General features: G+C 36.2%; 1 protein-coding gene and 1 pseudogene across 1 annotated transcript; one reads left to right on the forward strand and one right to left on the reverse strand.

Moving 5' to 3' along the window:
- Nucleotides 1-1,022: 1,022 nt before the first annotated feature.
- LOC146921977 (uncharacterized) lies at nt 1,023-3,938 on the reverse strand (annotated as a pseudogene).
- A 12,620-nt stretch (nt 3,939-16,558) lies between these two features.
- Nucleotides 16,559-16,906, forward strand: LOC146921978 (uncharacterized). The gene has a single exon (XM_085711423.1). The coding sequence runs from the start codon at nt 16,559-16,561 to the stop codon at nt 16,904-16,906; it is 348 nt and encodes a 115-aa protein (XP_085567549.1).
- The last annotated feature ends 2,412 nt before the right edge of the window (nt 16,907-19,318 follow it).

A 19,318-nucleotide genomic window follows, 5' to 3' on the forward strand; every position in this document is an offset into this window, starting at 1 on the left:
AACCAGCTGAGAGTCTGTAACACCCACGTCGTGGCTTTCGATATCCCGCTAGGTGGATACGAAAGGTTCCCGACCTAAGGGGAACGGTTTAAGCCGCAAGGGACCCCCACGACAATAGTAGGAACCGAAACACATCGGAATGAGAGGGATCCGGAGGCCGTGTAGGTATGGGACTACATGGTTGAAGGAAGGCTTATAAGAATTGTTAGGTACTACCCATATCAACAAGATGCATCTTCTTTTCGGGAGCTCAATCCATAGGAAATCCACAGTTAAGCGTGCTTGGCTTGGAGTAGTACTAAGATGGGTGACCTACCGGGAAGTTTCCCGGTAAGCATGTGAGTGAGGACAAAGCATGCTGAAAAGACTCGTGTTGGTTTGTGGGGTTAGTCGGCAATCCTGTAAGCAGTCTGGGATGTTACACTTGGTATCAGAGCAGACCTCTCCCAGTACGGTGTGGTTCGGGGACGAACCAGGCGGAAGCTGGTGGGCATGTAACACCCACTTCGTGGCTTTCGATATCCCGCTAGGTGGATACGAAAGGTTCCCGACCTAAGGGGAACGGTTTAAGCCGCAAGGGACCCCCACGACAATAGTAGGAACTGAAACACATCGGAATGAGAGGGATCCGGAGGCCGTGTAGGTATGGGACTACATGGTTGAAGGAAGGCTTATAAGAATTGTTAGGTACTACCCATATCAACAAGATGCATCTTCTTTTCGGGAGCTCAATCCATAGGAACTCCACAGTTAAGCGTACTTGGCTTGGAGTAGTACTAGGATGGGTGACCTACCGGGAAGTTTCCCGGTAAGCATGTGAGTGAGGACAAAGCATGCTGAAAAGACTCGTGTTGGTTTGTGGGGTTAGTCGGCAATCCTGTAAGCAGTCTGGGATGTTACAAAGTCCGTTTCAACCCATATGTTCCTCCAATTTATTGACATAACTATGTCAATAGCAGTAGTGACCCCCAAAAGTTCTGCAGTAAAGGCAGAGTTAGTGTTAAGGTTCTGAGCAAAGGCTCCTAAAAACAGGCAATTATGATCTCTGAAGACTCCTCCACAGGCAGCCTTAGTAGGTTCTTTGTTAAAGCTCCATCAGTGTTCACCTTGACCCAATTATGAATGGGAGGTGACCATATAACCTCCTTGATCACTGGAGCTCTGGGGGGATGAATGTTGATTCTGAAAGTTTTGAGAAGCACAAACTCAGTCATGTCACCAGCTGATGTTAACTTTGTGTTGTTACCAGTTAAGGAAACTTCTGCAATGATACTATTGATGACAGATGGCAAGTTAAAACTCTTGTTCTGGAATCTAGATTGGTTCCTCACAAACCAAATGGCAGCTAATATATTGATGATGACTGCTTTAATCACTACTTTACATTGAGGAGTCCATCTTCTATCACAAACTTTCCAAATGTCCTCCATGGAATTAAAATGAAAAGTAGTATTGAGGAGAGATGCAAACCAGGTCCATACTTTAGAGGCTAGAGAGCATTGAAAGAAGATGTGAAAAGTTGAATCAGCTGCTGATCCACAGATTGAACACATTGAGGCTATGCTGCAACCTTTACACATTAGATTTTCATCTGTGGGGAGCTTCCCATGTATGAGTCTCCAGCTGAGAAAAGATTTTAATGGTGGTATGTCAGGAGACCAGATGGTTTTTGCCCAATGAAAGTGCTGAGATTGAGGTGACTTTAGCAGATAAGCATCCTTCAAAGTTAATGCACCTGAAACATTAAGGTTCCACACCTTCTGATCCAATGTTGGAAAATTAGGTATGGTTACATCAAGAATAAGAGAAGTAATGTTTAGGAATGCATTGCTGACATAACCAGGAATCTTCCACTGATTTTGGTCAATGAAGTCACAAACTTTGGCTTGGAGGTGATCTGAGATGTATGAAGGGAGATTGAAGTGAGCTGCAAGATTTGTACTGCACCAATTATCTCTCCAAAAATTAATTGAATTTCCATCTCCTAGGTTCCAACTAGAATTCTGAACCACCAAATCATTTTCACTTTTAAAAGAGCTCCATAAAGAGGAATAAATATGATAGTGAATAGAAGTGGAACCTCTTAAAACTCTTGCCTTGAGAATTTGAGCCCAAGGTGCATCAGAAATATGCATTTCCCAACAAAGCTTCAGATTAGTAGCCTCATTGAGAGAGATCTTCCCTCTTCAACTGGTTTGCAAACTCTATGCCATGCAATAGTGACCAATTTTCTTTTTTCAATGTCTCCAAACCATATAAAATTCCTTATATTTCTTTCAATTTCTTCCAAAATGGAAATTGACCAAGAATAAACAGACAAGCAATGAATGAGCATACTTTGAATGACTGCTTTAACAAGCTGAACTCTTCCAGCCATAGACAATAAAGATGCTTTCCAATTTGCAAGTTTGATTTTGATTTTGTTAGCAATAGGCTGAAGATATGATGCTTTAGGTTTGCCTCTGAAGATAGGGACCCCTAAGTATGTAAATGGAAGAGAACCCACTGAAAATCCAAGTTGATCAACAATGGAGGCCAACCTGGTAGGAGAAATAGAGCTAGAGAAAATTGAGGACTTGGCTGGATTCACTTTTTAGTCTAAACAATTAGCATACTCTATAAAAAGATTCTTTAGATTCTGAATGCCAGACATTTTTGCACTGCAGAAGATCATGACATCATCTGCATAGAGTGTGGGAAGGAATCTTCTGATTTCCGGCAGCAGTGATAACATCAAGTTTACCCTCCTGAACAAGGTTAGTGATGCTTCTACTCAACACATCCTCAGCAAGACAAAAAAGGAGGGGAGATAGAGGGTCTCCCTGTCTCACCCCTCTTTTGCAACTAAAGAAACCATTTTGTTTACCATTGACTGAAATGGAGAGTTTGGCAGATTCCAATATCTCCTTAATCCAACCACAAAATTTCTCATTGAAGCCAAACGCATTCAAAACTTTTAAAAGAAATGACCACTCTAAAGTATCAAAAGCTTTGGAGATGTCAATCTTGAAAGCAATGTTTCCACCAAAACATTTCCTGTTGAGCAAGTTAACTGCTTCTGATGTGAGACAGATACAATCTTTGATATTCCTCCCCTTAATGAAGCCTCTCTGCTCCTTGGATGTGATAATGGGCATGATATTGGCTAGTCTATCTGCTACAATCTTGGATATTATTTTGAACTTGAAGTTGGCTAAAGCAATAGGCCTGAACTGACTGACTGTGTCTGCATTGTTTTCTTTTGGAATCAAAACAATTGTGTTGGAGTTATAGTTGTTAAGAATCTTGCCTTGAGAGAAGAAATCTTGCACAACATTAATGACATCAATCTTGATTATTTGCCAATAAGTATGATAAAATATTGCTCCAAAGCCATCAGGGCCTGGAGCACCATCTTTATTGAGACCCTGCACTGCATCATAAATCTCCAAATTTGAGGGCATCACAGTGAGGATGTTGTTTGATTGTTCATCAACAAGATTTGGGATGCAATCTTCCACCATTGTGCTAACCTGCAAAACAGAAGAACTACAAAAAATATTATGGAAATGGTTAGTGAAAAGTGAAGCTATCTGCTCTTGATTAGTAATGATACTGTCACCATCTCTTAGGGAGGTTATAAGCTTGGTTTTGTTTTTAATTTTGGTGGTTTTATGGAAGAAGCTGGTGTTTCTATCTCCCTCATGGTGCCACTTAATCTTTGACTTCTCCTTCCAAAAGATTTCTTCAATGTTCAAAGACTGTTGGAGATTTATTTGAGCAAGTTTTTCTTGCTCCATAAGAAGATCAGTATGACCATTAGTATCAATGTTGTTCTGAATTTCTTGCAGTTTGTCTTCAGCATCTTTCACTAAAGCATGTACATTACCAAAAGTTTCCTTGTTCCAAACTTTCAACTTTGATTTCAAAATTTTTAATTTTTGGGAAAGAATGTACATAGGGCAGCCATAGATAGAAGTCTTCCAAACAGTGTCAACTATGTTTTGCAGTCATCATGTAATGTCCACATCTTCATGAATTTGAATTGTGAGGCAAAAGTGATGGGGTTGAGTTTAAAATCAAGCAGTAGGGGATAGTGGTCTGACTTGTGTCTGATTAGAGTTGAAACATTGATAGAGGAGCATAAATCCAGCCACATGTTGTTACAGATTGCTCTATCTAGCCTTCTTTGAGTATTTCTTCTGCCATTTCTGCCATTTGTCCATGGAATTGTGCGCCTTTTGTAGGGAGATGGATGAGATTGTTGTTGTCAGACCAATTCAGAAATTCTTCAATAGGAATTCTAGCAAGTGAAAAATTTCCTCTGTGTTCATGAGTACCTATGATTGAGTTAAAGTCCCCAACAAAGCACCAAGGGATTAAGTGTTGGGTTAAAAGGGTTTGAAGTTCATTCCAGAGCTGTCTTCTTTTGATGTGGGGTGTAGAAGCATAAACTGCTGATATGCCAAAGGTTTTGGATTCTTCAGTGAGGGTGAAGCTAACATGTTGGTTAGAGATGGATAAAATGTTGGGGGAAAGGTCGATTGAGCAAATGCACCAATTGTTTGGGAGAGCATTTTGTCTGTGGTTCAAGGAAAAAAGTTTAAAGCCTAATCTAGATAACCATTTGTTAGGGAAAGTGTTAAAGTTCATCCAAGGTTCAGATATTAGAATAAAGTCAGGTTTGTGTTTAGATACTAACCTTTTTAGTGCTAACCTTGAGGGCTGGTTAGCAATGCCCCTAATGTTCCAGTAGATACCCTTCATCTGAAGGGTTTGGCTTGACCAGATTTGGATCTGATTGTGTAGGTGGCCAAAGAGTTGGCTTTTTGGGACTTCTTTTTCCTGTTTTTAACAACTTGAAAACCTGATGCTTCAATATTAAGGGCATCCTCTTCCTGCAAAGCTTCATCAATGTTCCTTTCATTCTCTTTTCTAGAGGCTTCAATCATTGCATTGTCCTCCATCTCCTGGTCTGCAAGGTTAGCCCATGATTTTTGTAAGAAAATCATGTCTTCTGGATTCTTTGGGGAGTGTCTAACGGTGTGGTTTGTGGTGAAGCTTCAGCAGTAACCTCCATAGCTTGTGTAGCATCCACAAACTCTGAGGTCTGAGAGCTTGACTGACTTTCTGCATCATCTTGTGGCTCAACATGAACTGCCCTATTTTCATCAGTCACTTCATGATTAAGTGGTTCATCTTCTTCTGTGTTTTCAATCCCCACAATTCCCTTCTGTGCATTTTCAATTTCTTTAGCAGCATTATCAACAACCAAATCTTCGACATCAACAACAATGTTTTCATTCACATCTTTCCTTACCCAATCAAATTCCTTAGCAGGTTCTTTGCCATCACTTTTGTTTTGTTTCCCTTTTTTGTTTTCTCTATTTCTGTCAATTTTATCTTCCTCCTTACCATTCAACTTTCTGCAATTTCGTTCCTGATGCCCTATTACGTTACAATTACTGCAAAACTCAGGTAATTTCTCATATTCAAAATCCACAAACACAGCGTAGCCTGTTCATTCAACTAATACTCTATAAGTCAGTTCAACAGCAAGATCAATATCAACAAGAACACGGGCAAAGTGGCCAAATGTTCTTTCAAACATAGGTTTGCTTGTGATTTCATCAATACAAATGGGGCTACTGACACTACTGGCTATAGCAAACAGTATGTTAGGTCTCCAATATTCCTGCCCTAATCCATAAATTCTAAGCCATACCTGAGCTGATGTGTTCTTCTGAGAATTAGGGTTGAAGTCAGGAGTCCAGGAAAAGAGCTTCAACAACCCTGGATTCAAGTTCCAAGTACCAACAGTTCTTACGCTTCTTGCATCTTCCAAAGAGGAGAAAGAGAATTCAAAATACCATTTTCCTACTGATGTAACTCCCCAGCGGTTTAGAGATTTCCATAGAGGTCTTAGCTTTTCACGCAAGGCAACAGTTGTCAAAGGGGTCGCGCCCTTTGGCCAAACTACTCGCGCATGCAGATTGTGCTTGCAAGTCTCTAGACCTTTTTCATATTCCTCATCCGGTATTGTTATGGCTTTTTTGTTACCTTTCAGGCTTGGTTTGGGTAGCTGGGACATGGGTATGTCGCAAACAGTGTTTAGGGCTTGGGCAAAGGTTTTTTGTGTAGTTTGACGTTGGATGGTTTGGTTATTTTGTGCGATTGTTGGTGAATCATGATCTACAAGGCATGGCCAAGGGATTAAGGTTTTTTTGGTAGTCATGGTGGTTAGTTTGAACAAGGCGGTGGTGTTAGGTAGAGGGATTTGATAGGGATGGTGAACAGTATCAAGATAATCGCCAGAGTGTTTTCATCTTTTTGGAAAAAGATAATCACACAAATTTTAATTTAATTGGGATAAAAACTACGTGCTGAAAAATTTCATAGGGACCAAAACATGTCACTTTTTTATGAGGTTAAAAATGAAATTCGCTATATTTTTAGGGACCAAAAATTTATTTAAAAGAGATAATAAATTTTATCAAATAAAAAGAGATAATAAAAAGAATTGATTTACACTACAAAGAAGATAAAAAGAGTCTTCAGTGATGATCAATTCAAATTGCAAGAGCTTCAAACAATCTTTCTTGTTTTCTTGTATGCTTTGCAATGGTGCAAGTAATGTTGAGCCTTTGATCTCTATTTATAGAGTTTTTGGGCTCATATAGCCGTTGTAGGGTGTCCAATGGTGTTATGCCATGGGTCCTAGTCCCCACAAACTTTTACTTGAAATTCTGGGTAAACATTCTGATCATAGGATGAACATCAGAATGTTGTTGTGTTCTTAAGAGAAACCCAGAAATATTGTTGTGTTCTTAATGATCTTCATCTGAGTTCATGATGAATGGATGAACACATGAGTTTCTGGGCACATCATATGCGTTTCATATGATTTTCTGGGCAATATCCATTGACCATGGCTTTTCCACATACATCATAATGTTGCTTGGATAAAGCATTCCCAAATTTACCTTGGAAACTGTGCAGGACTGATAAAGTGGATTCTGCAATCTTTAGGCCCATGCTTTGAGGGATTGTGCGGTCCTTGTACTGTACCAACTCCCATGTGTGTCTACATTTGATTAAATGAGACAGATTTGCTTTTGCTTTTGCTTTTTGCTTTTCACCAACTATACTGTTCATAAAGTAAGCATGTGCAGAGCTGAACATTTTGATCATTAGAATGTTCCTTTTGTTTCACTTATGATGATTTGTAAGACTACCATTTGATGTAATCAAATCCTAATAGTGAAACAACACTGAAGAGCAGTGATTAAAACATCTAGGATGATATTCCCTTTTGGAATAATCCTAGCACTTCAATGTTCATAGTCTTAAATGAACATTGAATATCCTTTTTGACATTAACCTTGGAAATGCCTTTATTGCTTGATTGATCTATGTAGATGTACTTTCTTGGACATTTGTTCATGTCACGTATAGCTTGCATGTTCTTGATAATGTTCGTGAGTTTCTGGGCTTGTGTAAGAACAACCTTCTGAACTCAGCTTGAACATTCTGATCAACTTTCTGAGCAACATTCTAAACTAACTTTCTGACTTCAGAATTAGTTCATGAATTCAAACGTCCTTTGATTTATTGAATCTTGGTATGATTTAAATTTTGTTTTGTGTCTTGGTTAATCACGCAAGAACGCACAAATACCAAGAACTATCAAAGTCCATTAATCTTTTAATCACCACATATGCCTTTAATGATTTCTTAATCCAAAGTCAAAATCATTTTCTGCATAAGATATGTTCATGTCACATCTGTTCTTGCATTTTCTTGGTGTGGACATTGATTTATGAGTTTGCTCTAATGAACCTTCTGAACAACCTTCTGAACTCCTTCTGGGTTCATACATGATGTAACACATTTAACATTTAACATGATAATTAAGATGCTATTTGGGGCAAATAATGAGAGAATATAATGCATGAAATTATACATAACAGAACCAATCCCTTGTCAATTATAAGAACACTAATTTATTTTAAATGCACCCTTAATATATCTTATTAAAGCATAAGACATCATGCAATGATTTTAATCATCAATTATGACTTGTGCAGTTTAAAATGAGTATCATACCATCATGAAAGAAATATGAACAAAGAGTGAAAAAAAATTATTGCCTTTTATGGTTAATCATTTGATATATGCATGTATTAGATATGACAAAATTTGATGCATTCAACCATCATATTTATTATAGTGCAAATAAATGTGTACCTTATAAGATGATATCCATCACTTTGAGATTCAATGAAGAGATCATGATGTTATGCCATGTGTCCTGGGCCCCACAAACTTTTACTTGAAACTCTGGGTAAACATTCTGATCATAGAATGAACATCAGAATGTTGTTGTGTTCTTTAGAGAAACCCAAAAATATTGTTGTGTGCTTGATGATCTTGATCTAGGTTCATGATGAATGGATGAACACATGAATTTCTGGGCACATCATATGCGTTTCATATGATTTTCTGGGCAATATCCATTGGCAGCGGCTTTTCCACATACATCATAATGTTGCTTGGATAAAGCATTCCCAAATTTTCCTTGGAAACTGTGCAGGACTGATAAAGTGGATTCTGCAATCTTCAGGCCCATGCTTTGAGGGGTTGTGTGGTCTTTGTATTGTACCAACTCCCATACGTGTCTACATTTGATTAAATGAGACAGGTTTGCTTTTGCTTTTTCTTTTTGCTTTTCACCTACTGTATTGTTCATAAAGTAAGCATGTGCAGAGTTGAACATTCTGATCATCAGAATGTTCCTTTTGTTTCACTTAGGATGATTTATAAGACTACCATTTGATGTAATCAAATCCTAATAGTGAAACAACACTGAAGAGTAGTGACTAAAACATCTAGGATGATATTCCCTTTTGGAATAATCCTTGCACTTCAATGTTCATACTCTTAAATGAACATTGAATATCCTTTTTGACATTAACCTTGTAAATGCCTTTATTGCTTGATTGATCCATGCAGATGTACTTTCTTGGACATTTGTTCATATCACGTATAGCTTGCATGTTTGTGATAATGTTCTTGAGTTTCTGGGCTTGTGTAAGAACAATGTTCTGAACTCTGCTTGAACATTCTGATCAACTTTCTAAGCAACATTCTGAACTAACTTTCTGACCTCAGAATTAGTTCATGAATTCAAATGTCCTTTGATTTCTTGAATCTTGGTATGATTTAAACTTTATTTTGTGTCTTGGTTAATCACTCAAGAATGCACAAATACCAAGAATTATCAAAGTCCATTAATCCTTTAATCACCACAGATGCCTTTAATGATTTCTTAATCCAAAGTCAAAATCATTGTCCGCATAAGATATGTTCTTGTCACATCTGTTCTTGCATTTTCTTGGTGTGGACATTGATTTATGAGTTTGCTCTATTGAAACTTCTGAGCAACCTTTTGAACAACCTTCTGAACTCCTTTTGGGTTCATACATATGAACTTCAGAATGTTTCTTCTGGGCTCCTTCCTTTTTTACGGTTGTACTTTGTGCTGAACATTTTGATGTTCTTCAACACTTTGAACCTTATGAAGGTTGTTTATTTATTTCCTTCAAAAACTACTTGAAGCATATAAATGAGAAATCATTTGTTTTGACAAACAAGATGATTCTTTCTTTGAAGTCCAAAGGAATATTTCTTTGCATCTAGTTCATCATTGCTTGTAACCGATGACTTTAAATATTCTTGTTTATCCATGAAATAATCCTTTATTATTTCTGGATATATTTAGGGCTAATGTTCATGATTATTATGAACTCCATCCATATGAACATTCTGATCTCTGTTCTTATGAAAATTCTGAACTCAGAACTTCTTATCTTTAGAAGCTTTGGAAGTGTGATACTTTGAGGAGGTTCGGAGAATCTTCCTAACTTGTATGCATATTTCCTTTTATCATATAACATAAAACTCAATGTGAGTTATGTCACATAACTTTAAGCACATTCTTGTGTAGCTTGTGATGTAAGTTCTTCCATCATGATTCAAGTTCTTCCATCATGATTCTTGAGCTATAAATCTTCATGGAGATATAATATTGTTGTTTCAACTGATGATATACTCATTCTTTCATTGTTAAGTAGATATAATGCACTTATCAATGTGGGTGGTTTCTAGCTTATCCACTTATGTGATTCATATTCTTTTAACAAAAACTCCAGTGCAAACATCAGTATATCAACCTTTCATAAAATTTATCATTTATTCCATGAGGTTTGTTATCATTAAAACATTCATCAAAAAGATTTTTGCTTCAACAAGAGATACATTGATGAATGCAACACATCAAAAAGAGTCGTTGTTGAAGCTTGATCATCACCAATGATCTGTTGCTTGATTTGGCTATTGTCCTATGAGGGAATAATTTCAAATTCATTACTTGTATAGAGAATAACCAGCGTAGACACAGTTGTTATCTTGTACTATTGCATACATGACAAGTGGAGTAGTGGTTGTACAATTGTACCATGTCCTTTTCATGTGCTCTTTAGTGGATAAGCATCCAATGCTTTCTAATTCCTCGTAAATAGCCGTTGATGCAGGCCTCTATCCCTTCTGCAATGATGTGTCTTCAAAATAACAAGCTTTGACTAACTGCAGCTTCCACTCTTCAGACTCTAAAGAACTTCAGCTTCTGAGGATCTTCAGACGCTTGATGACGTTAGTTTCTGCAGTCAGTTTCTAATAGTCTTTAGACTCTGGTAGTCTTCAAACTCTGTCTTGCAACACAAGCTTCCTTTGTAAATTTCATTGCTCTCATTTGTTCTTTCAGAACCAATACTTGAATTTAAGACTTATAAATTTTTGTCTATGGTCCTGCACACTCGAACAAATATTAGCATATCCAATTGATTTTTTAATACCTTGTTATCATCAAAGCTTAAGGTGGTAATGTTAAACACATTTTGTTCCAACACATGGATACAATGTTCATGTGATCCTAAAATAGTGTTAAAATCTCATATGCAACTTCAGGGTATTTTAAATTGATTGTGAATGTTAGAAATTGATGACCACAAGTTTCTTCTTCTAATATAGCAGGTGGAAGCATAAACTGCAATGACACCAAAAGGCTTACCATCAATATCAATTTGGTGAAAGGAGGCCTCTATTATTGACAGTATAAGTTTTAAGACTAAGATTATGAAGCCACCTAGGGGAAAGGTTTGAAATAGGCATCCAAGGCTCAACTATAAAACATAAACCAGGCTTGAATTTAATAAGTAACTTTTTTAGAGCTAATTTTGTAGGAGAATTAGCTAAACCTCTTAGGTTTCAATAAAAACACTTCATCTGAAAGGTTTGGGGTTACCAACCTTTGATCTGGTGAGATAAGGTTATGATTTTGAACTCTTTTATGCACTTGCTTTCTTCTCAGCTTTCTTAGTTGATTTGCTGATAACAATCTAAAAACCTTGCTTGTTAACATTAGGGTTTGCATCATCTGCATCTTTGGACAAAACAGTTTGAGCATGTAACTTGTTAGACAAGTTTCTAGTGGTATGAACTGGTGGATTTTTGTCAACTTCTTGGATAGGCATCTCAAAATCACCATCATTGGGTTCCTTTTCTGCAAGGTTTGCCTAGGATTCTTTTAGGAATTCCAAGTCATTTTGCACTATCTCATGCATATCCTCATTGTTACTATCTTATGAATCTGCATACTCACTTTCATCATCTTCTTCCTTGAGGTTCTGATTGTTGATAGCTTGAGCAGCATCAACAAATTCAGAATCATTTGTACTTCCAGAGTCTTCTATATTTGTTTTACTTGATGCATTGTTCTCAATCTCAATGTTTCTCTTGGAACTTTCTCCCTCATCTTCTCTTCTCTTTGCCAATTCTTCATTTATTTCCTTTTCAAGATTCACATCCTGTTGATTCCTTCCTTGTGATGTTGTTTCTTCAAGAATCACCACCTCAAGTTCCTTGTTTTTCTTTTGCGCATAAACCTGAGCATTCTTTTGAGCCTGATTTTTCTGAACAATATCTTTTTTCTCAACTGGCTTTCTTTTACATATATCAAAGTAATGGCCAGTGCACTTAAAATAAGTACAAAAATCAGGTAAATTCTCATATTCTATGTCCACAAAGAAGGCATACCCTATTCTTTCAATTAAGATTTTATGGCATAGAGTTTCATTCAAGTTCATATCTATCAAAATCTTAGCATAATGTCTAAAGGATCTATCAAGCATAGACTTACTAGTGATGTTATCAGTGCAAATCGGTGTTCCAACCCCACTGGCTATTGCAAAGAGTATTTTTTTTGTCTCCAATACTCCTAAGAAAGCCCATAAATACGAATCCACACATGTAGAGTAGTTTGGTGTTGAAGGCTAGGGCTAAGACTCAAAATACCAAGACTTAAACTCCAAGATCCTATTGATCTTACCCTTTTCATGTCTTCAATAGAAGAGAAGGAGAATTCATTAAAACCCTTTCCAATCGAAGTAACCCCCCATCTTCCTAGGGCTTTCCACAAGACAGATAGCTTGGATCTTAAGCTTTCAACCGTAATAGGGTTTGATCCTTTGGGCCAGTTGATTCTTCCTTGCAAGTTGTGTTTGCATGCTTATAATCTTGCTTCATAATCGTCATCAAGAATCTGGATTGCTCTATCATCGCCCTTACGACATGGTTTTGGAAGCTGGCTTAATGGAATAACGCATATATTACTCACAGCTTGAGCAAAAGTCTTTTGTTGTTTGGATTGTGTGTTTTCTGGGTGAGGTGGAGATTTTGGTGGAGAAATCTGAGGTGATTAAAGGCAAGGCCAGGTGATGATGATGGGTTTAGGCGATGGTCATGGTGTGTTTGTTGGTGGTTGACGGCGGTTTAAGAGAAAACTTAGGGTGAAGGAAAACTAAAATGTGAACAGTGAAATATCGAACATAAAATTGCCCAAATTAAGAGAGCACATATTGTTTTTCAAAATTCTTCAAAATCCGTCAAACCCCACTCCAAAGTTATTGATTCAACCAGTTTTGTGAAAATGGGATGCATTTCTTACTGTTTATTATTCACACAGTTGTTTTTGAACGAAAATTTGCACTTGCCCTCCCTTTCTATATATACTCACTTCCTCATAACACCAAATTTATTGAATCATTTGCATCTATTCTCTCTAGGTCTAAAAAACTCATTGTTCATAAGTTCTTCAAGATTAATCACTTTTTCTTAGGATCACTTTGTGCTTTGAATCATATGATTTGCTGGGGTGCTAATTGGGATTGTAAGTTGGTTCTTTCAAGGAAATTGGTTAGGCTTAATCAAGGTTCTAAAGTGAAGTGAATAATCTCATTCCACCTTCAAAGGTATTGGGGGTTCTTTCTAATTGTTCTTGTGTTCAATGGGATCCATTTGTCGGACGTAGCATCGAAGAACAAGAGTGAAGAGTTCGAAGGGTTAGGTGATTGTGGATTTGAAGACATATAGAAGCACCAAATTCAAAGGTTATTTGAAGTTTGAGGGAGTGCTTACATAGAGGTTGAAGAACTAAGATAGTTTCAAGGAACTCTTGTAATCACATTTGTATTCAACATTGCTCCTATTAGTGGATGACCTTGGTGGAGGCTTTTTTCACCAAGAAGAGTAGATGTAGCCCGAAGCGAGGACGAAAGGGTGAACTACTATAAAAATCTCGGTGTCGTTCTCTTTTCCCTTATCCTCTTTAATTTTGATAGTTGTATATGTTCAATTGTTAAATTGATAGTATAGAAATTAATTTTGATATAAGTTATTTTTGTTCAATATTGACCTAATTCGTTGAATTAGGTTTTCACCATTTTGCTTGGATCAATTAGTTTTAATTCGTATCAAATTAATCAATTGTATATACATTATGCTTGTGATTGATAACTTGTTATATTTTCTCATAGGTTTGGTATAGAAATTGTCTTGATTTGCAAGTTGTTGAAGAATTATTAATAATTGATTGTAATAAGATTTATCTTGTGAATCTCTCAATTCTACTATAAATCTTATTAGTACATAGTCTTATCCTCTTTGTGATTGTTTGTGAAGGTTCAACACATAATTCCAATTAGTCAAAATAATTCAAATCGCTTTCGCTAAAACTCCGTAGAAAACTTCAAACCGTTATTCACCCCCCTCTAGCGTGCTACCTTCTTAGCCATATAGACCAACACTTAAGAGATCTAAAGTGTCAAAATAAGGCTAAAGACACATATGAAACAAGTGGATATCTATTAATATTTTTATCTTTACTAATTTTCGGCAAATGATCTCATTTGAGCAGCTAAATATATATAATTGTAGTAACTAATTACTAAATATAACCTATTCAAATAATAAAAAAAACATTTTTCGTTGTAGCTAAAGCTACCCCATAACAACACAAGGCTTCACCCCTGACCAGTGATGTTGTATAGAATAGAGCGTGAGCGATGAATACACAACACAAGAATAAGATAAATGTAGGGAAAATGATGATGTTATGTTGGATGTAAGATGAGAATATATGAGATATGATTAGAAATGACCAACATAAGAGAAAATTCGTAAGATAGAAATGGTGGTGGAAAGTAGACTTAGGTGGGTTGAATATGTAGATTAAAAAAACATTTACATGTAGTAAAAAGAATAGATCAAAGGGAAGATGATTTGATCATTAAAAAAATATTAAGAAAGATCTATCAGTTGGAATGAAATATAATTTATGATAGGCATTATAGCGTTATTTGAATCAAGTAGCCGATCACATTTAATGAGATAAGACTTGATTACTGTTACATTAAATAGTCTTCAAACTTGTTCGTGCCATTTTTTTAAAAGGTTAAATATATTCTTGGTCCATATAAATATTCTAACTTTTTATTTTAGTCTGTTTAAAAATTTTCTTCGACTTTCAGTCCCACAAAAGTGTTTAGTTTACACTTTTGATCTTTGCATTTAAGTTATGTCATTGTACCCTTCAAAATTTTGAATGATTTTTTGCAGAATTTTTAGAATATTACAAGAATCTCTCCAATAAAAAAAATTAAAATGTTTTAACAAAGCATGAATTAAGTGATAAAAAAAGAAAGATGAGAGAGCGAGAGGCAGGCAACCGCACCGACAATCCTATTCACCGGCAGAGAGAACATCTAGGGGGCAAGGGGGACAAGAAGGGTGCCAGAAAACGGGGGGGGGGGGGGGGGGGAGGGGGGGGGACGATTGGACAGTGGTCGTAATTTTACTTGGTACAAAGGGGATGAGAATTCTATGAGCCGCCTTGATCGCTTTTGGTTATCAGAAGAGTGGTGCTCTACGTGGCCAAATTGTTTGCAAGTTGCTTCACTTCGAGGATTATCTGATCATTGTCCAGTGGTTTTACCATCAGTTTGTTTGTTCGAAATGGTAATCTTTCAATGTGGACGGTTGGGGGGGGGGGTTATGTGTTAAAGGAAAAACTGAAGTTACTGAAATTAGCTCTTAAGGATTGGCATTTGACACACACTAAGAATTTACCAGGCAGGATCAACTCTTTAAAATCTCAGATTGATGTGTTGGAGTCGAGGGGAGAGGTTAATGTTTTATTAGAAGAAGAGGTGGTAGATTTGCATTCCATGACACACGACCTTCACTCTTTGTCCAGAGCAAACATGAGTATTATGTGTTATTGTGGCTTCGTGAAGGGGATGCAAACTCTAAATACTTCCATGCTATTATGTCAGGAAGACGGCGTAAAAATGCAATTTCATCCATCTTAGTTGAATGTATTCTTGTCGAGTGGGTCTCTAATGTTAGGGAGACAGTTTTCAGTCACTTTCGTGCTCATTTTTAGGTTCAAGATATCAGGAGGCCGAGAGCGGATAATCTTAATTTCCGTCGTTTATCTATCGCTGAAGGTACGTTGTTGACTTGTCCATTCAATGAAGTGGAGGAAAAGGCTGTGGTGTGGGACTGTGATGGTTTTAAGAGTCCTGGAGCAGATGATATTCATTTTGGTTTTATAAAAGAATTTTGGTCAGATTTGAAGAGTGACACTATGCGATTTATTTCAGAATTTCATTGCAACGATCGTCTTTCTAAAGGAATAAATAGTACCTTCATTGTTTTAATTCCTAAGATTGATAACCTGCAGCGTCTAAATGATTTTTGACCAATTGCTTTGGTGGGATGCTTGTACAAAATCTTGGGAAAGGTCTTGGTGAATCGACGGAGGAAGGTAATGGGTACAATTATTTTAGAGTCGCAATCAGCCTTTGTAAAGGATAGACAAATTCTTGATGGCATCCTTATAGCTAATGAGGTGGTGGATGAGGCCAGTAAGATGAAAAAAAATATTTGTTATTGTTTAAAGTCGATTTTGAAAAGGCCTATGATTCTGTGGATTGGGGGTACTTGGATGATGTTATGGGGAGGATGGCTTTTCCAACTTTGTGGCGTAAGTGGATGAAGGAGTGTGTCAGTACGATAATTGCTTCGATATTGGTTAATGGTTGTCCTACTGATGAGTTTCACTTGAAGAGGAGATTGAGACAATGTTAACTGCTTCGATATTGATAAATGTTTGAATGTTATGATGGCTGAGGCTGTAAATTTGAATTTGTTCACTAGGTATATGGTGGGGGCGCATAATGCTATTGTCCTTTCTCACTTGCAATTCACAGATGATACTTTACTGTTAGGCACTAAGAGTTGGGCGAACGTTCGAGCCTTGAGGGCGATTCTTACGTTTTTTGAGGCTATGTCTGGGTTGAAGGTAAATTACCATAAGAGCATGTTGGTTGGTATTAATATGGATGAGTCTTGGTTGAGTGAAGCCGCCTCAGTTTTATCTTGTAAAATTAGGAGAATTCCATTTATGTATCTCGGTCTTCCCATTGGTGGTGATGTTAGACGCCTGATTTTTTTGGGAACCTATTATTGATCGCATAAAGTCTAGATTATCTAATTGGAAGAGCAGAAACTTGTCTTTTGGTGGTCGCTTGATTCTCCTTAAATCCGTCCTGTCATCGCTGCCTGTCTATGCTCTTTCTTTCTTCAGGCTCCCTCAGGTATAATCTCCGCCATTGAATCTATTTTATTAAAAAAAAAAAAAATTTGGGGTGGGGGCGAGGATAATAGGAAAATTGCTTGGGTTGACTGGAATTCTATTTGCATGAGTAAGGAGGTTGGTGGTTTGGGGGTAATGAGATTGAAGGAATTTAATATTGCTCTTTTAGGTAAATGGTGTTCAAGGTGTTTAATGGATAGGGATGGTCGGTGGTTTAAGGTCTTGTCTTGCCACTATGATGTTCAAGGTGTTCCGTTAAAGGTCTCTATCTGTGTGTGACGGCTCTTCCGCAATAGGTGGTCTACGAAGGACAACTTACAGTGTCGTGACATTATTCCCCTTGAAGCCCAATTGTGTGTTTCAGGTTGTGGCCAAAATGAAACAGTAGGACATCTAATTATACATTGTCTAACTTTTGGTTTCCGTTGGCAACTTGTGAAGTCTTGGCTAGGCATGTATTCAGTGGATCCTCAACATGTTATGGATCATTTTCATCAATTCATATATGTTGCAGGAGGCCACATTTCTCGTCGTTCATTCCTTCACATGACTTGGCTTTGTTGTATTTGGGTTATGTGGAATGAAAGGAACCATCAGTTGTTTTCTAATAAGGTTACATCAACTGTGCAATTGATGGAAAAGTGTTTTTCCTTTGGTTACCATATGTGGTGGCAGCAACCCTTGTTTGTTTAGGGATTAGCTGACCGTTGTTTCCCTCTTTTTTGATTTTTAAGAATTGAATGGTGTAATTTTGTTCTGCTTCGTAATGCACTCCTTGTGCTAGGGAGCATAATTTTTTGTTTATATATATCTCATTTTGGCTTGTTCAAAAAAAAAAAAACAAAGCATGAATTAAATATGAATTTTTATGAGCCAAAAACATAAAAATCACATTTAATTCAATTTTTAAAGATATTTAATTCTTGTATTGTTAAAAAAGTATCGTAAATATGATTGCTAAAAGAAAATTCAAAATTTCGAATGATTGAGTTAATAGCATAAATCGAAAGTAGTGGTGAAAAACTTTTGAAAGACTAAAGGTTGAAAAAAGAATTATAAGGACTAAAATTTGAGATATTTATAAGAATAAACACACATTTAGCTAATTTTAATTTAATGACTTGTCAAAAAAAACTATTTCTAATGAGAACAAAATCATGTATGTATGTTCCATAAAAAAAAAAAAAATAATGTAGGTATGTCATATTATATTAATATTTTATTCCATTTTATTCTTCTATGTTCTGACAGTTCCGTTATATCTCCATGAGTCATGATTCCCATCCCATCCGCTTCATTTTTTTTTATTAAATAGTATATATAATTTATTTTTTATAAAGTCTTGTAAACAAATGCCTTAAGCATCAGGTAAGATTAAAAATAAAAATCAGAGCAATGATATTTGTACATCTATTTGTTGGCAACTTTGGTGATAACTTTGTTTTTCTCTCTTTATATTGATCAAAAACAATGGAGAGAGAAAAAAGAAGAGAAAGAATAATAACATCATGTGAATATGAGAGAGAAAATTGTTAAAAAGTTGTAACAAAATGGTTGTACAAATATCATTTCTCTAAAAATAATTTGTAAATTTTATATAGAAAAAAGTTATATTTTATAGTTTCAATGTATTGAATGCATTATTCTTAAGACAAAACTTATTTTTAAACTTTTTAACAAATAATTTTTGGACACTTGTTAACATTTCTCTTTTCGATATATCTAAATAGAATTATTATTATTTTAAATATAATTGTGAGTATAACTTAATTGATAAGAAAAAAAACTTAATTGATAAGAACATTGCGGTCAATGGTTGATTTTGGATTTTTTTTATTTATGGGAAATATTAACAAGTGTTCTGAGGCACTGGATAAGAAGCTTTAAATGAAAATTTTATTTTAGGATTCGTGTATTCAACACATTAAAATATTTGTCAAAAAAACACATTAAAACATCAACAAGCAACTTTTTCAACATGAAAGTTATCAATTGATTTCATTTTTTGAATCCTTAACATAGGAAATGTGTGTGAGTGAACACTTATTAGCAAGACTCTTTATTTATTTATCTTAAACGATGAATTTTTTTAGTTATTAAACTACTTGAGGAAAAAATGAAAAAATTGATCGTCTAAAATCACAAACATTGCATTGCAAACGTGATGATAGCATACCTTATTAGCAATAGGAAATGGCAAGATACGCACCCCCACCCCCACTGGATCTACGTTATCATTTTCAAAAGCCAAAGTTGGTTGGCAATTCGTGTGTGTGAGTGGTGTGA

The sequence above is a fragment of the Medicago sativa genome, chromosome 5, assembly GCF_051527215.1.
Source record: "Medicago sativa cultivar Bolivia chromosome 5, Bolivia_mono, whole genome shotgun sequence".
NCBI lineage: Eukaryota > Viridiplantae > Streptophyta > Magnoliopsida > Fabales > Fabaceae > Medicago > Medicago sativa.

Excerpts from the sequence above, each read along its gene's own strand:
- LOC146921978 (XM_085711423.1), top strand. The coding sequence starts at position 16,559 with ATGGCTGAGGCTGTAAATTTGAATTTGTTCACTAGGTATATGGTGGGG.